The sequence below is a fragment of the Oncorhynchus clarkii genome, chromosome 16 (assembly GCF_045791955.1).
Source record: "Oncorhynchus clarkii lewisi isolate Uvic-CL-2024 chromosome 16, UVic_Ocla_1.0, whole genome shotgun sequence".
Lineage (NCBI taxonomy): Eukaryota > Metazoa > Chordata > Actinopteri > Salmoniformes > Salmonidae > Oncorhynchus > Oncorhynchus clarkii.
This window is the reverse complement of record NC_092162.1, coordinates 7,137,052-7,164,868: the sequence shown is the minus strand read 5'-3', so window position 1 is coordinate 7,164,868 and position 27,817 is coordinate 7,137,052. Positions and strand designations below refer to the sequence as shown.

The window sequence follows — 27,817 nt, the reverse complement described above, 5'->3', positions numbered from 1 at the left end:
GTGTCAGAGTTAGATTCCTCTCCAGGACAGAGGGAGACAAGAGGGTTCCCTAGGGAGAGAGACCTGCAGACCAGCTGGACCTCAGACTGGGACACAAGCACACACTTAAATACGGATACACACAAACTCACATACACACACACACACTTGAATACAACACACATAGGCTTGGAGATGACAACCTCAGTCTCAGACTAAATGTTTTTTGGGGGGGGTATGATTTTAATTTATAATTAACATAGACAATAAACAGTAGACAACATGTCACAGACATGGATCCACTAAACTAGACATGATGTTGGCTGGGACTTAATGCCCAACCTTCTTTCTGACTCCTTCATTTGCATGACAATTTCACAGGGAGGGGTCATCACAATGCTTTGTGTGTGCACGCAAGGGAGGGGTCATCCCAAAAATGGTGGTCACATGGCTGAGTGTGTATGTGTGCATGTTGTATTTTTTTTATTTAACTAGGTAAGTCAGTTAAGAACAAATTCTAATTTACACTGACGACCTGCCTTGTTCAGGGGCAGAATAACAGATTTTTACCTTGTCAACCCAGGGATTTAATCTACCAACCTTTTGGTTACTGGCCCAACGCTCTAACCACTAGGCTACCTGCAGCCCCAAGTTGTAAACAAAATCAATCCCAAGTCTGTATTATTGCTCGACATTAGTGCCATATACAATAGCATTGAAATATAAATGAAGTCAACCAAATATTTACAGAAATGTTTTCTATAAAATAAACAAACAAATAAAGTCATTCAGGCAGACAAGTGTATTGGATAAAGAATAAGGTCAAATGAAAAGACAACCATCACCTACCGAACTACATCTTCACACGAGGCCATATAATGTGGCTAGTCTACACACTGAAATAGCCAATAGAAACAACTATATTTAAAGTGAGAGACAAACAAGTGAATCTTGATAGTGGTAGGGGTGGTGTAACGTTTGGCACAGGCACATTGTAAGAATACAAGAAGAGTTAAATGCTGCCATCTACAGGAACAATGGCGAACTGCAATGTCATCAGAGGCCGTGGACATGTATACTATATGCTTCTACCCTCATGGGTTAGATTACATTGTATTGAACTGTGCTGTAATATGCTATACCTTCTATTATCCTTCTTACATTTTCTCTCTTCCCTTCTACTCTCTTCTTCTCTCTTTCCTTCCTCCTACTGCGTCTGTTCTGCCATGACAGAGTCCTTCGCGCCCCCGGGAACCGTGGCAAAGAAGAACGAGGGGAAGAAGGAGAGGAGGTAGCGAGTGACCCTGGGGATGGGCGTGGCCAGCAGAACCTATTTATTTTTCCTGCTCACCGTTCACACAATCTCATTGGCCAGATCGTCCAGGTGCACGCCAACTGAGGAGAGAAGGAGACCTCAGAATGTCCAGAATGAATATATAATTTTTAAACTCAAAACATATACCATATAGCCTAATGATTTTACTGAACGTCTTTCTAGACTGAAGTCTATGAATGTATGTTTGTCTCTACTCACATACTGCCACACCCTCCTTTTGTTTGGAAACCAGTAGGTGCAGACAGTATGCATGTGTTTGGAAACCAGTAGGTGCAGACAGTATGCATGTGTTTGGAAACCAGTAGGTGCAGACAGTATGCATGTGTTTGGAAACCAGTAGGTGCAGACAGTATGCATGTGTTTGGAAACCAGTAGGTGCATACAGTATGCATGTGTTTGGAAACCAGTAGGTGCATACAGTATGCATGTGTTTGGAAACCAGTAGGTGCAGACAGTATGCATGTGTTTGGAAACCAGTAGGTGCATACAGTATGCATGTGTTTGGAAACCAGTAGGTGCAGACAGTATGCATGTGTTTGGAAACCAGTAGGTGCAGACAGTATGCATGTGTTTGGAAACCAGTAGGTGCAGACAGTATGCATGTGTTTGGAAACCAGTAGGTGCAGACAGTATGCATGTGTTTGGAAACCAGTAGGTGCAGACAGTATGCATGTGTTTGGAAACCAGTAGGTGCATACAGTATGCATGTGTTTGGAAACCAGTAGGTGCATACAGTATGCATGTGTTTGGAGACACTAGACAGAGAGAGCTGTCTGTTCAGTACACTGTCTGTTCAGTATGGTGTCTGTATAGTATGGTGTCTGTACAGCACGGTGCATGTTCAGTACGGTGCATGTTCAGTATGGTGTCTGTTCAGTACGGTGCATGTTCAGTAAGGTGCATGTTCAGTATGGTGCATGTACAGTACGGTGCATGTTCAGTAAGGTGCATGTTCAGTACGGTGCATGATCAGTACGGTGCATGTTCAGTACGGCGCATGTTCAGTACGGTGCATGTTCAGTATGGTGTCTGTTCAGTACGGTGCATGTTCAGTACGGTGCATGTTCAGTACTGTGCATGTTCAGCCCGGTGCATGTTCAGTACGGTGCATGTTCAGCACGGTGCATGTTCAGTACGGTGCATGTTCAGTACGGTGCATGTTCAGTACGGTGCATGTTCAGTACGGTGCATGTTCAGTACGGTGCATGTTCAGTATGGTGCATGTTCAGTACGGTGCATGTACAGTACGGTGCATGTTCAGTATGTTGCATGTACAGTACGGTGCATGTTCAGTACGGTGCATGTTCAGTACGGTGCATGTTCAGTACGGTGCATGTTCAGCACGGTGCATGTTCAGCACGGTGCATGTTCAGTACGGTGCATGTACAGTACGGTGTATGTGTGTACTTACATGCAGACTGGTCCTTCTGAGGTTTAGCAGGGGGCTTGGAGGGGGCAGCTGCGTTGATGAAGGTGTGGCCAAAAGTGCTGACTAGTGTCCCATACTCCTCCACCTCGGCTTGCAGGCAGTAGAAGAATGCTTGCACTGCATATCCAATAGAAACAATTATATTTAAAGTGAGAGCCAAACAAGTGAGTTTTGACACTAGTAGGGTGGTGTAACGTTTGGTAAAGTCATGGAACTATGTAATACATCCATACAGGAGGTTCTAAAGGGGAACTATGTAATCCATCCATACAGGAGGTTCTGAAGTGGAACCAGTCCTCCCCGGATGCTGTTGACCAATAGAATGTGACCGGACCTCCTAGAGATCATAGCTGCAAGGACACCTGCAGCATCAATCAATCAGTAATTCAATCAATAACTGAATCAATCACCTGCAGCATCAATCAATCAGTAATTCAATCAATAACTGAATCAATCACCTGCAGCATCAATCAATCAGTAATTCAATCAATAACTGAATCAATCACCTGCAGCATCAATCAATCAGTAATTCAATCAATAACTGAATCGATCACCTGCAACTCAAACAACGTGTTACTGTATTTTCCTTCTTACCTTTGGCCAATGTGCTGGTAGTTGATGTCCATGATGTTCCTGTCCAGCTCAAGTGAGGCGGTGTGTACGGGGGCCTTCAGCTTCGTGTTGCTGTTACACACCAGGACATGCACACAGCTGCAGCACTCCACCACCTCATCCACCACCTCATCCACCACCTCAGGCATACTGTCCTTGTCACTGAAGTCCAGCAGCACCAGCTTGGGAGGGAATGTCTGAGCAGAGGAAAGAGGGATGCAAAATGAAAATAACATATGGATGAGAGAAGCAAGGACAGGAGAGGGACTTTATACTGTTAAGACAACTTTACATTAAGCAATACAATAGCAACATGGGTGTGAAGTTCTGAAGACAGCTGGCACTTGCTTGTGCTTGAAATAAATGATTATTTAACCTCTTACCCTAACTTTAAACTCCTCTTACACTGTCACAAGTGTAGAGCGGTGGAGGCAGTCGCAGGTTTAGAAATACTGAATTTATTAAAGCTCCAAAGTGCTAAATAATAAAGTGCTCAGGAAACAGTAGGAGAGATTCCTCTCAGGAAATAGTAGGAGAGATTCCTCTCAGGAAATAGTAGGAGAGATTCCTCTCAGGAAATAGTAGGAGAGATTCCTCTCGGGAAATAGTAGGAGAGATTCCTCTCGGGAAATAGTAGGAGAGATTCCTCTCAGGAAATAGTAGGAGAGATTCCTCTCTGGAAATAGTAGGAGAGATTCCTCTCAGGAAATAGTAGGAGAGATTCCTCTCGGGAAATAGTAGGAGAGATTCCTCTCAGGAAATAGTAGGAGAGATTCCTCTCAGGAAATAGTAGGAGAGATTCCTCTCAGGAAATAGTAGGAGAGATTCCTCTCGGGAAATAGTAGGAGAGATTCCTCTCGGGAAATAGTAGGAGAGATTCCTCTCGGGAAATAGTAGGAGTGATTCCTCTCAGGAAATAGTAGGAGAGATTCCTCTCGGGAAATAGTAGGAGAGATTCCTCTCGGGAAATAGTAGGAGAGATTCCTCTCAGGAAATAGTAGGAGAGATTCCTCTCAGGAAATAGTAGGAGAGATTCCTCTCGGGAAATAGTAGGAGAGATTCCTCTCGGGAAATAGTAGGAGATTCCTCTCGGGAAATAGTAGGAGAGATTCCTCTCGGGAAATAGTAGGAGAGATTCCTCTCAGGAAATAGTAGGAGTGATTCCTCTCAGAAAATAGTAGGAGAGATTCCTCTCGGGAAATAGTAGGAGAGATTCCTCTCTGGAAATAGTAGGAGAGATTCCTCTCGGGAAATAGTAGGAGAGATTCCTCTCGGGAAATAGTAGGAGAGATTCCTCTCAGGAAATAGTAGGAGAGATTCCTCTCAGGAAATAGTAGGAGAGATTCCTCTCAGGAAAACAAGCAACGTATACAATGACCGACAAATACAAATGACAGAGGGAGTATATATACAGTGACAGAGTGGGGATTGGAAGCAGGTTTGTGTTGTGATGACGAGACAAGTCCAGGGTTGATGAGAGAAAGGCTTTTGCCAGCAGCAGGTTCGACAGCAGCTAGAAGGCCGGCGACGCTGAACGCCTGAGTCGGACAGGAGGGGGAGCCAAAGCGAAGGCTGGTGTGACACACACTTAACTTACTCCCTAACAGGAGTCTTTGCTCATCATCATACCTCCCCTTTGTGGTGTTGGTGTTGATGACATATGTCATTTTTCCACGAACACACCACTGCTCTGCCCTGTGCAGCAGAGAGACACCCGGAGGACAGAGCACTTTCAGAGGGGATAACCTGCCATTGTCTGTCATCAGAAGAGGAATGTTGACAGGGGAGATGGAGACAACAGACGAGCATAAAACTATGATAAGAACTTTAATTAGTTAACTCCTATTAGTGTTGTGACTCACCACTCTGGGGTTCAGCCGCACTGGTTAATGACTCACCACTCCGGGTTCAGCCCTGCTGGTTAATGACTCACCACTCTGGGGTTCAGCCCCGCTGGTTAATGACTCCCCACTCTGGGGTTCAGCCCTGCTGGTTAATGACTCACCACTCTGGGGTTCAGCCCCGCTGGTTAATGACTCCCCACTCTGGGGTTCAGCCGCACTGGTTAATGACTCACCACTCCGGGTTCAGCCCTGCTGGTTAATGACTCACCACTCTGGGGTTCAGCCCCGCTGGTTAATGACTCCCCACTCTGGGGTTCAGCCCCGCTGGTTCATGACTCACCATGCTGGGTTCAGCCCTGCTGGATCATGACTCACCACTCTGGGATCAGCCTCGCTGGTCAATGACTCACCACTCTGGGATTAGCCCTGCTGGTCAATGACTCACCACTCTGGGATCAGCCCTGCTGGTTAATGACTCACCACGCTGGGTTCAGCCAAAGTGTTGTACAGAGACTACATCTTGTCCCAGCTGGGCCCACACAGAATCAACTTGGTACCACCCTTATGGAAGAGACAAGCACTCTGGACTGGGAGGGAGTTATGGAGGGAGAAAGGAGTGGGAGAGAAAGTGTCATGCCCTGATCCATTTCACCTGTCCCTGGGCCTGCCTGAGGTCCTGTACCTTGGCCTCACTACTCTGGATTACCGACTTCTGCCTTACCTGTCCCTGGGCCTGCCTGAGGTCCTGTACCTTGGCCTCGCTACTCTGGATTACCGACCTCTGCCTGCCTTGACCTGTCGTTTGCCTGCCCCTGTTGTTGCAATAAACCTTGTTACTTCTACACAGTCTGCACTTGGGTCTTACCTGAAACCTGAGGGAGAGGGATGGATTTAATTAACTGTGGTATTAACCCTGTTCAAGGTTCAAGGCCTCTTGTTTCTGCATTGAACAATTGTTTTTATTTTTAAAGGGGTAGATCAGCTTTAATATTGCAGATAGATGTTGGCTTCTATGTATGTATCTTCATCATTTCCAATCCCCCATATATTTTTTTGTAAATAAATATATATATTTATATACAGTACCAGACAAAAGTTTGCACACACCTACTCATTCAAGGGTTTTTCTTTGTTTTTGCTATTTTCTACATTGTAGAATAATAGCGAAGACATCCAAACTATGAAACATATGGTGTGTTGGGTCATTGTCCTGTTGAAAAACAAATGATACGCCAAACCAGATGGGATGGAGTATTGCTGCAGAATGCTGTGGTAGCCATTCTGGTTAAGTGTGCCTTGAATTATAAATAAATCACAGACAGTGTCACCAGCAAAGCACCCCCACACCATAACACCTCCTCCTCTTCCATGCTTTATGGTGGGAACCACACATGCAGAGGTCACCCGTTCACCCACACCGTGTCTCACAAAGACACAGCGGTTGGAACCAAAAATCTACAATTTGGACTCAAGACCAAAGGACAAATTTCCACCAGTCTAATGTCCATTACTCATGTTTCTTGAACCAAGCGAGTCTCTTCTTATTATTGGTGTCCTATAGTAGTGGTTTCTTTGCAGCAATTCAACCATGAAGGCCTGATTCACACAGTCTCCTCTGAGCAGTTGATGTTGAGATGTGTCTGTTACTTGAACTCCGTGAAGCACTTATTCCGGCTGCAATTTCTGAGGCTGGTAACTCTAACTTATCCTCTGCACCTTTCCTGTGGTGGTCCTCATGAGAGCCAGTTTCATCACAACAGAGTTACCTCTGAGTCTTCCTTTCCTGTGGTGGTCCTCATGAGAGCCAGTTTCATCATAGCGTTTGATGATTTTTGCAACTGCATTGAAATGTTCCATATTGACTGACCTTCATGTCTTAAAGTAATGATTGACTGTTGTTTCTCTTAACTTATTTAAGCTGTTCTTGCCATAATATGGACTTGGTATTTTACCAAATAGGGCAATCTTCTGTATACCCTCCAACATTGTCACAACACAACTGATTGGCTCAAAATGCATTAAGAAGGAAAGAAATTCCACAAATGAACTTTTAAGAAAGCACACCTGTTAATTGAAATGCATTCCAGGTCCCTACCTCATGAAGCTGGTTGAGAGAATGCCAAGAGTGTGAAAAACTGTCATCAAGGCAAAGGGTGGCTATTTAAAGTATCTCAAATATTAAATATATTTTGATTTGTTTAATACTTATTTGGTTACAACATGATTCCTTATGTGTTATTTCATAGTTTTGACATCTTCACTATTATTCTACAATGTAGAAAATAGTAAAAAATAAAGAAAAACCCTAGGTGTTCTAAAACTTTTGACCGGCAGTGTGTGTGTATATATATATATAATACATATTTTCCTTAATGATTTTCCACTAACCCTACCATCCCTCCCTTAATTGGAGTTATATAATGGCCAACAACTCTTAGGCTCCTACTTCCAGTTTGTACGTACTATACACATTTTACGGACACAGTACATTTTACAATAGTTATCTTTTGTTTGTTTTTAGTCCCATCCTTCAGCTCCACTCAACCCCTCCCATCTATCTCTGACCACCATCCAGTCCCATCCTTCAGCTCCCCTCAACCCCTCCCATCTATCTCTAAACACCATCCAGTCCCATCCTTCAGCTCCACTCAACCCCTCCCATCTATCTCTGAACACCATCCAGTCCCATCCTTCAGCTCCCCTCAACCCCTCCCATCTATCTCTGAACACCATCCAGTCCCATCCTTCAGCTCTACTCAGCCCCTCCCATCTATCTCTGAACACCATCCAGTCCCATCCTTCAGCTCCACTCAGCCCCTCCCATCTATCTCTAAAGACCATCCAGTCCCATCCTTCAGCTCCACTCAACCCCTCCTTTCTATCTCTGAACACCATCCAGTCCCATCCTTCAGCTCCACTCAGCCCCTCCCATCTATCTCTAAAGACCATCCAGTCCCATCCTTCAGCTCTACTCAGCCCCTCCCATCTATCTCTGAACACCATCCAGTCCCATCATTCAGCTCCACTCAGCCCCTCCCATCTATCTCTAAAGACCATCCAGTCCCATCCTTCTGCTCCACTCAACCCCTCCCATCTATCTCTGAACACCATCCAGTTTTGATTCCTATTTGCCATATATTTTCCAACTGTGCTGGGATGTTCACAAAAGTTCTGAACCTTTCTAGTTTCATAGATTCTACCTATTGTAAATTAAAGATACCATTTTTTTTTTTACTAAAGGTGGCAGGTAGCCTAACGGTTAGAGCGTTGGGCCAGGAATCAAAAGTTGCTGGATCAAATCCCTGAGCTGACAAGGAAAACATCTGTTTCTCTGCCACTGATCAAGGCAGTTAAACCACTGCTCGCCTAAGACGTGGATGTCAATTATGCGGAAGACACATTTCAGTTGTACAACTGATTAGAGATCCCTATTATATCACTGATCGGTTGAGTATGACTTTTTAAATCACTCAGCATGTTACATGGTTTATTCCCAGGCTATTCTTTAATGGTGATGCATTTATACAGTTCATTCAAATTTCCCCCATTTGAATTGAGATTGAATTACAAATAAGACTATCGAAAATCCTCACCACTTCCCACTCTAGACATCAGTGATGACCTCTACTTTGTTCTTGACCTTGGACTGATCTGGTAATAGATGTTGAATATCCCAGCAACCACCATGATTAGCATGGGCAACATCATCACACTGGGGACCTCCATCTCCTGCAGGAACGAGAGAGGGGGGGGGGGGACAGGAGAGAGGGGGGGTATAGGAGAGAGAGGGGGGGATAGAGGAGAGAGAGAGGGGGGTGGAGATAGAGGAGAGAGAGAGAGGGGGATAGGGGAGAGAGGGAGTGATAGAGGAGAGAGCGAGAGAGAGAGAGAGAGAGAGAGAGAGAGAGAGAGAGAGAGAGAGAGAGAGAGAGAGAGGCCATCAGTAACTGGAGCTCCCGAGTGGCGGAGCAGTCTAAGGCACTGCATCTCAGTGCTTGAGGCGTCACTTCACACAACCAGGCTGTGTCACAACTGGCTGTGATTGGGAGTCCCATAGGGCGGTGCACAATTGGGCCAGCGTCGTTAGGGTTTGGCCGGGGTAGGCCGTCATTGTAAATAAGAATTTGTTCTTAACTGACTTGCCTAGTTAAATAAAATAAAAAATACACAATATGTGATTGTTTTGTACTGCAGTCTGTGATGTGGTTTGTGATGTACAATATTTTAAGTTCCGATCATGTTTGTGTATCATTGACAAACAGAAATCATATCTCAATATGATGTTATCAAATAGCAAATATTTAAACTCTAGTAAACGCAGTGCAACACAAGTTCTACATTTGAGGAATGAACCTGGGATAAGGTGTCTACCGCAGGACAAAATTCAACACCCCTCTTCCTATATTCACATAAAGACGTGAAAGAGGATGACCGAGAAACCCGTGGGTTTCACCATGTAGAGGCAGTCATATGGGTTTGACTCTGAACCCTTCCTGAGGACAGCTGTGCTCACTTCCAAACAAAACAAAACAAATCAAATCCAATTGATTTATATAGCCCTTTGTACATCAGCTGATATCTCAAAGTGCTGTACAGAAACCCAGCCTAAAACCCCAAACAGCAAGCAATGCCGGTGTAGAAGCACGGCGGCTAGGAAAAACTCCCTAGAAAGGCCAAAACCTAGGAAGAAACCTAGAGAGGAACCAGGCTATGTGGGGTGGCCAGTCCTCTTCTGGCTATGCCAGGTGGAGATTATAACAGAACATGGCCAAGATGTTCAAATGTTCATAAATGACCAGCATGGTCAAATAATAATAATCACAGTAGTTGTCGAGGGTGCAGCAAGTCAGCACCTCAGGAGTAAGTGTCAGTTGCTTTTCATAGCCGATCATTAAGAGTATCTCTACCATTCCTGCTGTCTCTAGAGAGTTGAAAACAGCAGGTCTGGGACAGGTAGCACGTCCGGTGAACAGGTCAGAATTCCATAGCCGCAGGTAGAACAGTTGAAACTGGAGCAGCAGCACGACCAGGTGGACTGGGGACAGCAAGGAATCATCATGCCAGGTAGTCCTGAGGCATGGTCCTAGGGCTCAGGTCCTCCGAGAGAGAGACAGAAAGAGAGAAAGAGAGAATTAGAGAGAGCATACTTAAATTCACACAGGACACCGGATAAGACCGGAGAAGTACTCCAGATATAACAACCTGACCCTAGCCCCCCGACACATAAACTACTGCAGCATAAATACTGGAGGCTGGGACAGGAGGGGTCAGGAGACACTGTGGCCCCATCCGATGATACCCCCGGACAGGGCCAAACAGGAAGGATATAACCCCATCCACTTTGCCAAAGCACAGCCCCCACACCACTAGAGGGATATCTTCGACCACCAACTTACCATCCTGAGACAAGGCCGAGTATAGCCCACAAAGATCTCCGCCACGGCACAACCCAAGGGGGTGGCGCAAACCCAGACAGCAAGATCACGTCAGTGACTCAACCCACTCAAGTGACGCACCCCTCCTAGGGACGGCATGAAAGAGCCAGTGACTCAGCCCCTGTAATAGGGTTAGAGGCAGAGAATCCCAGTGGAAAGAGGGGAACCGGCCAGGCAGAGACAGCAAGGGCGGTTCGTTGCTCCAGAGCCTTTCCATTCACCTTCACACTCCTGGGCCAGACTACACTCAATCATATGACCCACTGAAGAGATGAGTCTTCAGTAAAGACTTAAAGGTGGAGACCGAGTCTGCGTCTCTCACGTGGGTAGGCAGACCATTCCATAAAAATGGAGCTCTATAGGAGAAAGCCCTGCCCCCAGCTGTTTGCTTAGAAATTCTAGGGACAGTTAGGAGGCCTACGTCTTGTGACCGTAGCGTACGTGTAGGTATGTACGGCAGGACCAAATCAGAAAGATAGGTAGGAGCAAGCCCATGTAATGCTTTGTAGGTTAGCAGTAAAACCTTGAAATCAGCCCTTGCCTTAACAGGAAGCCAATGTAGGGAGGCTAGCACTGGAGTAATTTGATCAAATTTCTTTGGTTCTAGTCAGGATTCTAGCAGCCGTATTTAGCACTAACTGAAGTTTATTTAGTGCTTTATCCGGGTAGCCGGAAAGTAGAGCATTGCAGTAGTCTAACTCAGAAGTAACAAAAGCATGGATTCATTTTTCTGCATCATTTTTGGACAGAAAGTTTCAGATTTTTGCAATGTTACGTAGATGGTAAAAAGCTGGCACTGGAAACAGTCTTGATATGTTCGTCAAAAGAGAGATCAGGGTCCAGAGTAACGCCGAGGTCCTTCACAGTTTTATTTGAGACGACTGTACAACCATCAAGATTAATTGTCAGATTCAACAGAAGATCTCTTTGTTTCTTGGTGGAACGTTTGCAGCCATCCACTTCCTTAAGTCAAACCCCAAGGCCTACTTCCAAACCCACTACCAAACCCCAAGGCCTACTTCCAAACCCACCCCAAACCCCAAGGCCTACTTCCAAACCCACCCCAAACCCCAAGGCCTACTTCCAAACCCACCCCAAACCCCAAGGCCTACTTCCAAACCCCAAGGCCTACTTCCAAACCCACCCCAAACCCCAAGGCCTACTTCCAAACCCACCCCAAACCCCAAGGCCTACTTCCAAACCCACTACCAAACCCCAAGGCCTACTTCCAAACCCCAAGGCCTACTTCCAAACCCCAAGGCCTACTTCCAAACCCACACCAAACCCCAAGGCCTACTTCCAAACCCACCCCAAACCCCAAGACCTACTTCCAAACCCACCCCAAACCCCAAGGCCTACTTCCAAACCCACTACCAAACCCCAAGGCCTACTTCCAAACCCACACCAAACCCCAAGGCCTACTTCCAAACCCACCCCAAACCCCAAGGCCTACTTCCAAACCCACCCCAAACCCCAAGGCCTACTTCCAAACCCACTACCAAACCCCAAGGCCTACTTCCAAACCCACACCAAACCCCAAGGCCTACTTCCAAACCCACCCCAAACCCCAAGGCCTACTTCCAAACCCACCCCAAACCCCAAGGCCTACTTCCAAACCCACTACCAAACCCCAAGGCCTACTTCCAAACCCACCCCAAACCCCAAGGCCTACTTCCAAACCCACACCAAACCCCAAGGCCTACTTCCAAACCCACCCCAAACCCCAAGGCCTACTTCCAAACCCACCCCAAACCCCAAGGCCTACTTCCAAACCCAAACCAAACCCCAAGGCCTACTTCCAAACCCACACCAAACCCCAAGGCCTACTTCCAAACCCACCCCAAACCCCAAAGCCTACTTCCAAACCCACCCCAAACCCCAAGACCTACTTCCAAACCCACACCAAACCCCAAGGCCTACATCCAAACCCACCCCAAACCCCAAGGCCTACTTCCAAACCCACCCCAAACCCCAAGGCCTACTTCCAAACCGACCCCAAACCCCAAGGCCTACTTCCAAACCCACCCCAAACCCCAAGGCCTACTTCCACCCCAAACCCCAAACCCCAAGGCCTACTTCCAAACCCACCCCAAACCCCAAGGCCTACTTCCAAACCCACACCAAACCCCAAGACCTACTTCCAAACCCACACCAAACCCCAAGGCCTACTTCCAAACCGACCCCAAACCCCAAGGCCTACTTCCAAACCCACCCCAAACCCCAAGGCCTACTTCCAAACCGACCCCAAACCCCAAGGCCTACTTCCAAACCCACCCCAAACCCCAAGGCCTACTTCCAAACCCACCCCAAACCCCAAGGCCTACTTCCAAACCCACCCCAAACCCCAAGGCCTACTTCCAAACCCACACCAAACCCCAAGGCCTACTTCCAAACCCACCCCAAACCCCAAGGCCTACTTCCAAACCCACTACCAAACCCCAAGGCCTACTTCCAAACCCACCCCAAACCCCAAGGCCTACTTCCAAACCCACCCCAAACCCCAAGGCCTACTTCCAAACCCACCCCAAACCCCAAGGCCTACTTCCAAACCCACCCCAAACCCCAAGGCCTACTTCCAAACCCCAAGGCCTACTTCCAAACCCACCCCAAACCCCAAGGCCTACTTTCAAACCCCAAGGCCTACTTCCAAACCGACCCCAAACCCCAAGGCCTACTTCCAAACCCACCCCAAACCCCAAGGCCTACTTCCAAACCCACCCCAAACCCCAAGGCCTACTTCCAAACCCCAAGGCCTACTTCCAAATCCACCCCAAACCCCAAGGCCTACTTTCAAACCCCAAGGCCTACTTCCAAACCGACCCCAAACCCCATGGCTCTAGATCTACAAGGATTGGCTAGGAACATGCATATGGCAAAGACACCACAAAAAAAGGTGCTATCTAGAACCAAACGGGTTCTTTGGCTGTACCCATAGAATAACCTTTTGAAGAACCCCATTTGTTTCCAAGTAGAAGCCTTTTGGGTTCCAGGTAGAACCCGTTCCACAAAGGGTTCTACATGGAACCACAAAGAGCTATACATGTAACCAATAAGGGTTCTCTATGGGGACAACCGCAGAACCCTTTTGGAACCCTTTTTTCTAAGAGTGAACTTTACTCGTCACACTGACAATATTACTAAAATATAGTCACACCAGTAGCCCCAATCATGTACAGTCACTGTATACAAAAGACAATACACACAACATCCCCCCCTCTAATCTATGTATATCCCTGTCTTTCCCCTGTGGATGTGAGCCTCCAGGGTTTTGCAGGGTGAGTGTGGTAGCACTGACTGGCCATGTAAAGAGTGTCTGAGGACAACACCGAAAAAGACCTTGGACCGGACCAAGTTGCCTGTTGCCACAAAATGCCTTTCTGTCACCTCGAGGCTAGTCACTAAATGCCCCCCAGGATAGTCATTAAATGCCCCCCCAGGATAGTCACTAAGTGCCTCCAGGATAGTCACTAAATGCCTCCAGGATAGTCACTAAATGCCTCCAGGATAGTCATTAAATGCCTCCAGGACAGTCACTAAATGCCTCCAGGATAGTCACTAAGTGCCTCCAGGATAGTCACTATGTGCCTCCAGGATAGTCACTAAATGTCTCCAGGATAGTCATTAAATGCCTCCAGGATAGTCACTAAATGCCTCCAGGATAGTCACTAAATGCCTCCAGGATAGTCACTAAATGCCTCCAGGATAGTCACTAAATGTCTCCAGGATAGTCATTAAATGCCTCCAGGATAGTCACTAAATGCCTCCAGGATAGTCACTAAATGCCTCCAGGATAGTCACTAAATGCCTCCAGGATAGTCACTAAATGTCTCCAGGATAGTCATTAAATGCCTCCAGGATAGTCACTAAATGCCTCCAGGATAGTCACTAAATGCCTCCAGGATAGTCACTAAATGTCTCCAGGATAGTCATTAAATGCCTCCAGGATAGTCACTAAATGCCTCCAGGATAGTCATTAAATGCCTCCAGGATAGTCACTAAATGCCTCCAGGATAGTCACTAAATGCCTCCAGGATAGTCACTAAATGCCTCCAGGACAGTCATTAAATGCCTCCAGGATACTTGCACTGTGTCACACCCAGGATAGTCCCTGGGTACCCCTAGGAAGGAAATGTGGACATAAACACATGACCTTACCCGCCCTATATAATAAGAAATATAACTTATCGTGACACCAATTCTCATTAACAAAAGCGATATGCATGCTCTGTATGCAGGCACCACAGCACAGCACAACCAAAGCTACAGTGCACACACACACACAGACACACACACACACACACACACACACACACACACACACACACACAGACACACACACACACGCACGCACGCACGCACACACACACACACACACACACACACACACACACACACACACACACACACACACACACACACACACACACACACACCTGTAATCTGAGTTATTCTCGGATCACTTACAGTTTGCGTAAGGCAATAATCATCTGTTGTTTTCCAGGTTCAGTTAGGTAACCGATCTATGCCTCTATCCCTTCCTCCATTCAAATGTATTATCTCTGTCTGAAAATAAGCTTATTGTTAGCATCAGAACTATTCAGACGCTTTACTTGTCACTGATTAATGAATAAGTTACCAATCAGTTTTTAAAGTAGCAAAACTGTGAGAAAGGGTGGTGTGGTAGTTACTGCAATTGAACTGCAACTGTGTAACTAAATGCCAAACATATTACTTCATCGCACTCCATCTACACTGTATCAACAAAATAATTGAACAACAATGTGAACAGATTCTACAGTTGTGTGCCTTGTTGATTGTCGCATTATGAGTAGGCATATATAGTGCCCAAAATCTATTTTAGAAGGTTCACTATGGGCATGCAGACTATGTTGATAACAAGTAGGCTACCTCTGTATGCAGATGTTATCATTGACATCTGAGGACTAATTTACAGTGTGGTGGAAAAACCACTAAGAAGGCAGTCCGATCTCAATATACTAAAACTTTATTTGAACATGTGTGGGGGAAAACCAATTCGATTCATTCTCATTTCATAAAGACCGAGGATGGGTGGGGTGTTTCACATACCCTTCTGCTTGTCGTCGCAGATAGTAGGACAGACTTGTGATACTAGACTGTAGGAACATTACAATGGTACGTGAAAGATCTGGGATTTTCAGGGATTTGTCAGAAACCACGACTTGAAAACTCTACGGATTGAAAGAATGCCTGTGTAAATTGGATGTTACATGTTCAGCAACAGAAAAGCTGAGCTGTAATCACAGAAGACACGTTGATGCCCATCACTTAATAGCCTCGAGGATGGCAAAGTTGACAGACAGCATAAAATATGACAACATGGTGTCCACAGTTGAAAAATGCTTTAGAACGCTAACTTGAAGCAGTTTAAGTTGAAATGGTGCTGGTATAGCGGAGGCAGGGCTCCTGTTGTCTTTGTGATGACTTGCTGTAACTCCATGGTTCTAAATCAGTAGTTGTTTAGTGTTGAAAACGTTAACTTGCTTGACCATGCTGCAGGTGATAATAACGACTTGTCACATGCAGTATTTGCTTTGTCACCGGACAGATGTTTCTCTCTGGTTTTGTGATGAAACAAACGTATCTGTTGTTGAATTTATTCCGCCACTGTGTGATTGTTGTCTTTTTGTTGTCACGGCCTTATTGTATATCACGGTGGCGTGTGAACTAATGGGTTATAGAGCAAACAACACAATTATCACAAGGTTGTAGGTTGTAATATGGCTTTTTTACTGCCTTGACTTGGCTTCCTCAGAGATTTTATCAAGCACCGCTACTGGTTTTGTCCCTGGTACTTATTCCACTAGCTATTGATCCTGGGTTGGCTTGGCTTCCTCAGAGATTTTACCAAGCACCGCTACTGGTTTTGTCCCTGGTACTTATTCCACTAGCTATTGATCCTGGGTTGGCTTGGCTTCCTCAGAGATTTTATCAAGCACCACTACTGGTTTTGTCCCTGGTACTTATTCCATTCGCTATTGATCCTGGGTTGGCTTTAGGATGGGATAACAGAAGAGAAATCTGATTCTAGATCCGTTTCAGAGGCACAAATGGTCGGTCATTGGAGCTCTCCGTGTGACCAATGGTTTATGTATACTAGAAGACTGGTAGGGGGTGCTGTTTCGAAGCCACCACTCCTCCATTTTACTACTGTCCCATCGTTGTAACAATGATTTTTAGAAGCAATAGAAAAACATTTGTTTTTGCCACGTTTAATCGATTACAAACACCTTAATGCATAATGCTATTAAATTATATTATGTGAGCTTAACATATGAATAAAAACATTTAGAAATACATTTTCCTTAAAGTATACTTTTTTAAAAATTATTATTAATGTTACTGTCCCCACTACAACAACAACAACAAAATACATAAAATCAATGTACTTTTGTCCTTAAAACATTTCACTTAAATAATGTAGAATTCACTTCATTCTATGAGGACTGCATCTTCTGCAGATTACCAATATGGCCGACTGGTAATTCAAAGCCTGTCATTGGCCAACACAAAGCAACAACACAATCTAGTGTTTATTCGTTATTGTTGCGTCCCCATCCCTAGCTAGATGGCGTTGTAGAGCAACTATCGCGAGATACCATGACAATTCCATCAGAAGATCTGTGCGTCCGCGACCTCCCTCCCATTGGTTAAGAGATCTCCCGGAAGAAAAAAAAGAAGAAGAAAAATGAACCCAGGGGCGCTGCTATCCATGGAAACCAAAACCGAAAAACTCGTGTGTGCTTCAATGATTGTGTAAGAAGCGCTTCGTCTGAGTACTATGTGTCAGCGGGGAGTTAATTACGCAGAAGCTTTGTATTCCACACTACCTAAATACCTAGCTAGGCGAGACGATTTTATTACCCAGCTTGCTAGCCAGTGAATAGACAGTCGTGATAAACTTCGCAAAGAGTTACTGTTAGGTTTGTAGCTAGTTAGCGCTTGCTAGCCAGCTACCTCCACTTTTGTGATTTTTTTCCCCTTTCAATGGGTGTAACTTAGGTTACCACCAGATGGAAGCTGTTACCTTGGAGCTTGAGGCTGCGAACACTGCAATTTCTATTTTTGTGGTTCGCACAATAACATTGGCTAGTTAGCTAACTATCGATTACAACAAAAACTACTTTGTTACTCGCTTGCCTTTGTGGATACAGGCCATGGACTGAATAACGCACACGAATGGTGTCGTCTAGCAGTCAATATTGGATAATGTACATTGGGTACAACTAAACAACACAAGACTTTTGAATATGGACTGTGTGTGTGTGTGAACTGGAGACCGCTTGTTATTGGGATCATCATGCAATTGGATTGCTGGGACCATGTGCCAAATTGGATGAAATAAACGTAGATAAAGAAAACAACGGAATTAAACACTGTCTACATTTTTTTCATTCTTTTTTTTTCTTTCACGTTTGCATTTTACGGTGAACGGAGGCGAAATACAATGTCTACGGCGAAAGACAACTCTTGCAGGAAATTCCAGGCGAACATTTTCAATAAAAGTAAATGTCAGAATTGCTTCAAACCTCGGGAGTTGCATCTCTTGACCGATCAAGATCTGAATCAGGTAATGCGTTGTTATTGTGGTGCTGTTGCCACATTGTAGCATAGGTGCTTGTAACGTGAACTCGTTGCTAATCTAGCTACAATATAACCATTTGGGCGTGTCGAGCTTGCTGTTGCTGGCAGGTTATGTAATAATTGAATTAAACAGTTAGCTAGTCAAACTTGCAATGGAACTTCGCATAGTATTGTAGGTTTTTATACCAGAGTTTTAAAACGGTGACAGTGTTGACCTATTTCATGCTGTCTACTTTGAAATCCTAAAATCAAATCAAATTTTATTGGTCACATACACCATATTTAGCAGATGTTATTGCGGCTGTAGCGAATTCCTCAAGTCTATTAATCAGCTTTCGTATTGCCAATAGTGTGTGTGTGTGTGTTGTAAGACATTCAGGCTGTATCCTCATTCAGTAACTGTTTACCCTGCTTCAGCCTGACAAACTAAGGTGTGGTTCTGATGGGAAGAACCAGTGTTTCTCGCAATCATCAACCACTGGTTCAAATGTAGGAATAAGATGTGATAATATGACAATCCTGGAAAGCCACAGATGAACATTTTAGATTTGAATAGATGGATGAACCAGGTTTTTGACTAGCTTCTGGTTAGAAATAGCATTTTACAACTGGCAAATCACACCACCCATCCAAAAGGAGGAATCAGCTGACCCATCATGGGTCCTGACCCAATATTTGGGAGACATTGACCTGAACGATCCCGTTGTCCCATAGGGCTGGCATTGGCAAGCAGGGTCACCAGCTGACTCGGGGGCATTGTCTGCCACACACAGATATCTGTGGATGCAAACAATACGGTGGTGCCCTCCTGAATGTGATCCCGGCCGTGGGTTCTCTGCAGCTGAGCTGACTCAAGATTAGGGGTGTAGTGGTTCACCAAACCCATTGTTTGGTACTTACTGCGGTTTCGGGGTCACAGTTCAGTTTCAGTGAACAGCGGGAAAATGAAATGCCAAAAATGTTTTTTTGTTTATTTAATGAAATCCAAAGTGTTGTTATTCCTGACTCCATACAAGATCATCAGTCGTATAAGGCCTGATCCAAGTTGAATCACATAAGAGCACCATAGGGAATAACAACACTGGACTTTCTTAAATGAAAACACACTCATCAACTATGCATCATACGGGGATGATTTCTGTATTTTGAAAGTTACATATCTTGAAAACTTGATTGCTGACAAGTGCAACACGGGTTCATTGGCCAACTCATTGACAACATTGACTTTAGCTTGCTTACATAGAGCGGGGTACTTCCTGTTTATTGAAATGGGTGCGAGATGGAGAAGTTTATAACGTGGTTCGAGCACTTTCACAAGGTGCTGAAAACCCCTGTTCTTAACCACTGAGATTGGGTGCATAGGCTATTAACATACCTTTCTCTCTAATTCTATTTGGCCCGGTCAGAATCGGCTGCGGGGGGGGCTTGAATGCAGAGGGGAGAAGTTTATTATTATTATAGATTTTTTTAACGTTTTCGTCTTGCTTCGGTGTCTGTGTAAATGTGTCTACGTATTTGAGGTGTTGGCAGTTGCACAGGCTATTCTGGTTGAGCAGTGGCAACATATACCCTCTATGCCCTTCGCTGTTGTAATCTACTGGGAAGATGAAATGTTCCCAAACTAGAGGTTTAACCGATGATGAAGATCCTCCTGGTTTATCCACCACTCTCCATGATACACAACTAGTTCCCCGCTGCGCCTCACAAAAGGACCGTTTTCAAATGGGCCAGTTAAGATTCACATTTTTGATTACAATGTGCACATAGGCTCTAGTTGTTTTTAATGGAATAGTCTGAGATGGGGTTTTTTTCATCTCAGTAATTAGAGGCATACAATGCAGCGTTATAGGCATAGTGTCTTTTTTTTCCATCTCTTGTTTTTCCGTATTCATCCGATTCGCAGTGCGGACCAGAGGTACCGACCGGGTTTGGTACCAATACGTGGACCGTTACACTCCTGCTCAAGATGTTGGTACACAACTGAAAATATGAAGCTCTAGATTCAAGTAGACACACAAAGTGTGGACTTGAGTACACATCCGTTAGAAACAAAGCACCGTCAAGTCTTTGGTTGAAATGACACGTTTCCAGTCCAAAAAGAAGAAGCTTCTCGCCTTTTCTTTCAGCCAGCGAAGTAGTGAATGAGAAGATCTGTCTTCCAGATCGTTAGCTAGTCTCGGTTGTATCCTGTAATTGATCCCATGCGATGACGTCCAGATGGGCCCTTGAACGTGGCTTAAGAGCAGCAACAACAGCAAGCGGTCCTCTCCTCCGAAGAGACTGTGCGTGAGGATGTGTGTGTTTGTGTGTGACGGCCTGCTTGTGATTACTGCAAGGTTCTCCTTCTGACCCGGACTGCTCAGTCAGGCATAGAATCTTAAAGTGATTTACATCACTTTCTTAATCTCCCTGAGATGCAGCCCTCCTCTCTCGGGTTAGTGCTATCCGGGATCCTTGAGAGGGCTATACACTAACCTTAACCCCTAAACATAACTCTTACCTATAACCTTTACCCAACCCTAACACTTACCAAACCATTTTTAAGTTTCAACGTCAATGGGGGTGACATCAACGTTGGGATGTCCCAAGGATCCCGTTTAGACTGTCCTTTATGATGTCACAGGTGGAGCCAGAGATTCTTCTGTTCGCTGCTCTCTCTCTATATATAGGGCTGGAAATGACTTGGTCTCATACCGGACGAATCTTAACCTGACAACGTAAACAATAATCTTCTACGCTAGCTAGGCCTGCTTTCATAAAATAAAACAATACTTTAAAAGAACCACATTCTATCCCAAATCCATTCTGAGAAACTAGCCATGACATTGACCTCCATTGTCGACAAGACAACGTGAACATTATTGAAGACTGTAGGCTATCTGCTCGCTCATATTATTTAATGACTTCTTTTGGGATGAGTGGACCAAATGGAAATAGCAGGAAAGTGGAAGTGTAGAAATCATAAGTGAAACATGGAGGGTGGTTCCTCTTCCCTCCACTGGGCTGCTAGGAAGTAGATGACTAGAGGTCAGGGTGCTTCCATGTTGTCCTAATGAAGTTGAAACACTGAATGACTCCAAGAGAAGCTCTCGTTTAGTCTAACTGAATTTGAGCCCTATATTAAAAAACAAGTTATTTTGAATCTGATTCTGGACATGAAGGAAAAGGGAGTCGCTGAGCTCAATCTTTCACTCTCCTGTCATTTGATCAAACCTCCCTCATGATTGCAACATTGAGAAGAGCAAAAACAAAACAATATTCCTAGCCCACATGGATAAGTTATCTGAAGAAAAAGGAACAGAATGTGGAGGAACAGTATCCAATATAAACAATCTCTTTATTATACACCGCAATGATGGGAGGAAGGTGGAACTGTGGGAGGAGAGGGGCGTCAAAGCAGATTCCGTCTTTGGCAGTTAGTTTAGTGTGAAAAATGACTTATTTCCCTGATGTGTAGACCTAGGTCTAGATGCCTCCAAGCTCATATGATGATGTGTGCCAGAGAGAGCACTTTGTATGTTCTTTTGGGAGAGGAGAGAGCCTAGATCCAGAAAAACAACCCTTAATAACTAATCACTGAGCTACACTGCCCTGTAGTTCCCGAGGCATCGGAGAGGGGGACAACACACTCAGGATAGATGGTGGGGGGGCAGGGAGGAGGGAGAGATGGAGGGGGCAGGGATGTGATGGAGGTATAGACAGAGGGATTTGAGAGAGGGTGGTGGCTGGGTGAGTGAGTGAGCAGAAACAGTCTGGGAGAGGTGGTAAGAGACGAGTATAGAGGGAAGGAGAGAGAAGAGAACTCAGGGAGGAGGTGGTGGGAGCAGGGGTATAGAGGGAAGGAGAGAGAGGAGAACTCAGGGAGGAGGTGGTGGGAGCAGGGGTATAGAGGGAAGGAGAGAGAAGAGAACTCAGGGAGGAGGTGGTGGGAGCAGGGGTATAGAGGGAACGAGAGAGAGGAGAACTCAGGGAGGAGGTGGTAGGAGACGAGTATAGAGGGAAGGAGAGAGAAGAGAACTCAGGGAGGTGGTGGTAGGAGACGAGTATAGAGGGAAGGAGAGAGAGAGAACTCAGGGAGGAGGTGGTGGGAGCAGGGGTATAGAGGGAAGGAGAGAGAGGAGAACTCAGGGAGGAGGTGGTGGGAGCAGGGGTATAGAGGGAGGAGGTGGTGGGAGCAGGGGTATAGAGGGAAGGAGAGAGAGGAGAACTCAGGGAGGAGGTGGTGGGAGCAGGGGTATAGAGGGAAGGAGAGAGAAGAGAACTCAGGGAGGAGGTGGTGGGAGCAGGGGTATAGAGGGAAGGAGAGAGAGGAGAACTCAGGGAGGAGGTGGTGGGAGCAGGGGTATAGAGGGAAGGAGAGAGAGGAGAACTCAGGGAGGAGGTGGTGGGAGCAGGGGTATAGAGGGAAGGAGAGAGAGGAGAACTCAGGGAGGAGGTGGTGGGAGCAGGGGTATGGCAAGAGTTTGGAGGGAGGAAGAGAACTCGGGGAGGTGGTGGTGGGGGCAGGAGTTTGGGGGGAGGAAGGAGAGGAAGAGCTTGTGAAAGGAAGTGCGGGGTCTGGCTTGAAACTGGAGCAGAGTTTCCCAGAGGTTACTCTCACCGGTGGAGACCAGAGTTCTAGGATACACGTACATTGATCTCTATTCCACATGGTCCAGAATCATATATGTTAGATCTATACGTTCCATTTCTATTCCAGAATGACCAAGGCTCTGCAATGGTTTTACTTGGCTAGCAGGAGTAAGGTGGACAATCGGACTACACAGTACATTTGAATGGACTTTTTAGTATGGCTCTGAAATGAGTGGAGGAGAGAGGAAGCCCCTTCAGTCATTAAGGGCCCCTTGGTCTGTAGTGGGGAGGAAATGGAGAGTTGTGTTGAATCCCAATAACCCCCCACCCCCTCCCTGAGCCCTCCCCCTTGTTTTCGACTGTCCCTTGGTGTGGGAGTGATACTCGAACGGAGCAGCTAGTGGTAGGGAGAGAGAAATGACCCCAGGGAATGGGACATCACTACATCAATCACACCAGAATCCGCTAATGGATATCCTACCACACAATTCAATGACGACGAGCCTCGTGTTTTTCACAGTGTCTGTACTGGAGGCAGTAACAGCTCCTTATTTCTCATGCAACAAATGCATACCATGTGAGAACAGTAAAACAATAATGTAGCCGTCCTCTGTGGTTCAATGTGGAGTAGTAATGTAGCGCTTCTCTGTGGTTCAATGTGGAGTAGTAATGTAGCTGTTCAATGTGGAGTAGTAATGTGGAGTAGTAATGTGGAGTAGTAATGTAGCTGTTCAATGTGGAGTAATAATGTTCATTGGAGTAGTAATGTGGAGTAGTAATGTAGCTGTTCAATGTGGAGTAGTAGTAATGTAGCTGTTTAATGTGGAGTAGTAATGTGGAGTAGTAATGTAGAGTAGTAATGTAGCTGTTCAATGTGGAGTAGTAGTAATGTAGCTGTTCAATGTGGAGTAATAATGTTCATTGGAGTAGTAATGTGGAGTAGTAATGTAGCTGTTCAATGTGGAGTAGTAGTAATGTAGCTGTTCAATGTGGAGTAGTAGTAATGTAGCTGTTCAATGTGGAGTAGTAATGTAGCTGTTCAATGTGGAGTAGTAATGTGGAGTAGTAATGTGGAGTAGTAATGTAGCTGTTCAATGTGGAGTAGTAATGTGGAGTAATAATGTAGCTGTTCAATGTGGAGTAGTAATGTAGTAATGTAGCTGTTCAATGTGGAGTAGTAATGTGGAGTAGTAATGTTCATTGGAGTAGTAATGTGGAGTAGTAATGTAGCTGTTCAATGTGGAGTAGTAGTAATGTAGCTGTTTAATGTGGAGTAGTAGTAATGTAGCTGTTTATTGTGGAGTAGTAATGTAGCTGTTTATTGTGGAGTAGTAATGTAGCTGTTCAATGTGGAGTAGTAGTAATGTAGCTGTTTAATGTGGAGTAGTAATGGGGATGAATGATTAACCATTGTAAGTATTGTAGAACTATTAAAGCCTCTGTTCTGAACTAAAACACATTAGTGCCTAATGTGGAAAAGACGCCGTTACTATTGTTGTCTATTGGAGTAGTTGATCTTTAACCATTCGTTCTCTGTACCTCTCCTCTGTCTCTGAACTCACATTAGTGCCTGTCAGTCTTACTATTGTTGTCTATTGGGATTCTCCTTACCTCTCCGGTGGTCGGTCGGGCTTGCCTTCTCTCCTGTCAGTCTCTTTAGAGGAAGTGAGGCCTGTTCTCTCTACCTCTCCTTTGTGTCTCTCCTCTTCTCTCCTGTCAGTCTCTCCTGGCTAGTTCTCTCTACCTCTCCTTTTGTCTCCCACCAACATCCTTCAGTCTACAGCTGCTCGTTCTCTCTACCTCTCCTTTTATCTCTCTCTCATTCTCTCCTGTCAGTCTCTTTCTGACTCGTTCTCTCTACCTCTCCTTTGGTCTCTCTCTCATTCTCTCCTGTCAGTCTCTTTCTCGCTCGTTCTCTCTACCTCTCCTCTCTCTCTCATTCTCTCCTGTCAGTCTCTTTCCCGATCGATCTGTTTCTCTCTGCCGCTATCTCTCGCTCTCTGTCTCTCTTTCCATGTTAGTTTGCTATGCTATAAAACACCTCTTACCTGTGTGGTATGGGCTCATTTATTGATCACATTGCCCATATAGCTATAATAATAGAATAGTATTTGTCCTATGTGTTTTTTGCATACCCCACTCCCTCTGAGGCGCTCTCGAAGAGTGGGGTCACATCCTGGGGTCGGCCATTTATTGACGGTGATCCCGGAGCAATTTAGGGTTAAGTGCCTTGCTCAAGGGCACAACTGAATCAGCTCGGGGATTCAAACCAGCAACCTTTCGGTTTCTGTCCCACCGCTCTTAATTGCTAGGCTGTCTTCCACCCCTATATAGGATCTGAGGACAGGAAACATCCATTTTGGATCGTGTCTGGTGTATGCTAATCCTCAGTCTAAATGCCAGATTGTTCTTTTATTATATAATAACATTTGTACCCCTTTTTCACTCCAATTTCTTGGTTTCCAATTGGTAGTTAGTCTTGTCTCATCGTTGCAACCCCCGTACGGACTCGGAAGAGACGAAGGTTGGGAGCCGTGAGTCCTCCGAAACGCAACCCAACCAAGACGCACTGCTTCTTGACACAATGCCCACTTAACCTGGAAGCCAGCCGCACCAATGTGTCAGAGGAAACACCGAACGCCTGGCGACCGTGTCAGCGTGCACTGCACCCGGCCCGCCACAGGAGTCGCTAGTGCACGATGGGACAAGGACATCCCTGCTGGACAAACCCTCCCCTGACCCAGACGACGCTGGGCTAATTGTGCGCCGCCCCATGGGTTTCCCGGTCGCGGCCTGCTGCGACAGAGCCTGGACTCTCTAACCCAGAATCTCTAGTGGCACAGCTAGCACTAAGACCACTGCACCACTCGGGAGGCCACCAGACTCTTCTTATCAGATGTCTAAGGACTATGTCTTGACACGTTTACCTCAATCACCTATCACCTTTTTGAAAGGCACCACTTCATCTACCTGTCTCTGTAGACACATTAGTCAGGCAGTCTTCGCAAGCTGAAACAAGGCACATGTGGATTTATGACTGATATACAGGGGCACGGGCTAGCTAGCAATATGGTCAAAATCCCCCGCAGACGAATAATCCTACACTTCTCTGCTGCAGGGGAGACGCTAGCCTGGAATTTAAGGGTTCAGAGTGGGAAAAGGAGCCCAACTGACAGCTGCTTCTTGGTAATGTTTAACAGTCACAATTAGAGACAGACAGGAGTTTTTTTAATAGAGTACAAAGAGCACCCATTTGAAATGTTTCTCCCCCTCGGCCCTGTGGGAACTCTGTCTCCGTGTTTATGTTTCCACATCTTTCTGAACTTCTCCTCTGTGTTTTCGTTGGGAACAAGAAGTTTGTTTTTTGGCTCAAAACAACTTCCGTGAGGTGAATATAGATGAATAGGCGGGCGCTGTTGTTGTTCACACGGAAAGCTTCATTCTAGACTCATCGAAGCAATTTGAACGGAAAGGCAGTGGTTTGTAGCATCAAATGGTGCTGATTACACTGACAGGCTTGCTAACCGGTGTGGTTTTAAGACGGCCTTGCCTTGAGGGTCTCTCTCTACTCATTCACCCAGACTTTCTCTCTCACTGCTTTCCCCCTCCCCCCTCAATGTTAATGCTCGTCTAAATTGCTCTGTTCTCTTGTGTTTTACAGGCCAAACCTATTTATGGCGGATGGCTGTGCTTGGCCCCCGAGGGAACAGACTTTAGCAATCCCATGCAAAGATCCCGGGTAAGAGCACCCATGGTGTGTGTGTGTGTGTGTGTGTGTGTACGCTCACATGAAGTGGGGGATGGGTTAGTATGCATGTTCGCTGTTCCGTAGCACTGTAGTCACATGATAAACATTCGCCTGAACACCATTCCCCAGGCAGCAGAACCCTGTAGTGAGAGAGGGGATGAGTGAACGTGGACCATCAGGAGGTTTTCATCGGGTTTTTAAAATCCACTTAGGAAGCTAGATCTTGTTCGGAGCGTAATGGAAGAGCTTGAAACACTACAGACCGATGATCAATAGAGTCAGAGAAATGGACTCTGAACCTGCGTCGGTAGTGTTTATATACAGTGGATGTAGGCCTGAGGGTCCACTGCAGGGTCGTCATGTCATTCGTTTTTTAAAATGTAACCTTTATTTAACTAGGCAAGTAGATTAAGAACAAATTCTTACTTTACAATGACTGCGTACCGGGGAACAGTGGGTTAACTGCCTTATTCAGAACGATAGATTTTTACTTTGTCAGCTCAGGGATTTGATCTAGCAACCTTTTGGTTACTGGCGTTACACTCTAACCACTAGTCTACCTGCCGTCCCTACACTCTAACCACTAGTCTACCTTCCGTCCCTACACTCTAACCACTAGGTTACCTGCCGTCCCTACACTCTAACCACTAGGCTACCTGCCGCCCCTACACTCTAACCACTAGGCTACCTGCCGTCCCTACACTCTAACCACTAGGCTACCTGCCGTCCCTACACTCTAACCACTAGGCTACCTGCCGTCCCTACACTCTAACCACTAGGCCGTCCCTACACTCTAACCACTAGGCCGTCCCTACACTCTAACCACTAGGCTACCTGCCGTCCCTACACTCTAACCAAATCAAATCAAATCAAATTTTATTTGTCACATACACATGGTTAGCAGATGTTAATGCGAGTGTAGCGAAATGCTTGTGCTTCTAGTTCCGACAATGCAGTAATAACAAGTAATCTAACTAACAATTCCAAAACTACTGTCTTGTACACAGTGTAAGGGGATAAAGAATATGTACATAAGGATATATGAATGAGTGATGGTACAGAGCAGCATAGGCAAGATACAGTAGATGGTATCGAGTACAGTATGTACAAATGAGATGAGTATGTAAACAAAGTGGCATAGTTTAAAGTGGCTAGTGATACATGTATTACATAAGGATACAGTCGATGATATAGAGTACAGTATATACGTATGCATATGAGATGAATAATGTAGGGTAA

At 45.5% G+C, this 27,817-nt stretch overlaps 2 protein-coding genes and 1 pseudogene across 3 annotated transcripts in view; 2 read left to right on the top strand and 1 right to left on the bottom strand.

The window, feature by feature from the left end:
* Window positions 1-1,186: 1,186 nt before the first annotated feature.
* Window positions 1,187-8,926, bottom strand: LOC139367423 (dehydrogenase/reductase SDR family member 7C-A-like; annotated as a pseudogene).
* A 2,477-nt stretch (window positions 8,927-11,403) lies between these two features.
* On the top strand, window positions 11,404-13,570 carry LOC139367831 (uncharacterized). Its single transcript, XM_071106171.1, has 2 exons — window positions 11,404-11,417; window positions 11,680-13,570. Exons 1-2 carry the CDS (start codon window positions 11,404-11,406, stop codon window positions 13,568-13,570), a joined length of 1,905 nt encoding a protein of 634 aa, XP_070962272.1.
* Window positions 13,571-17,395: 3,825 nt separating this feature from the next.
* LOC139367909 (myosin phosphatase Rho-interacting protein-like) overlaps window positions 17,396-27,817 on the top strand; it is a 79,800-nt gene continuing 69,378 nt past the window's right edge. The window contains exons 1-2 of one of the 2 annotated variants that reach the window (XM_071106289.1): window positions 17,396-18,244; window positions 26,492-26,569. In XM_071106289.1, coding sequence (XP_070962390.1) covers window positions 18,122-18,244; window positions 26,492-26,569 — 201 coding nt within the window. In that variant the 5' untranslated portion in view covers window positions 17,396-18,121. The remainder of the gene's footprint in view (window positions 18,245-26,491; window positions 26,570-27,817) is intronic. The other variant, XM_071106288.1, reaches the window with a different exon arrangement.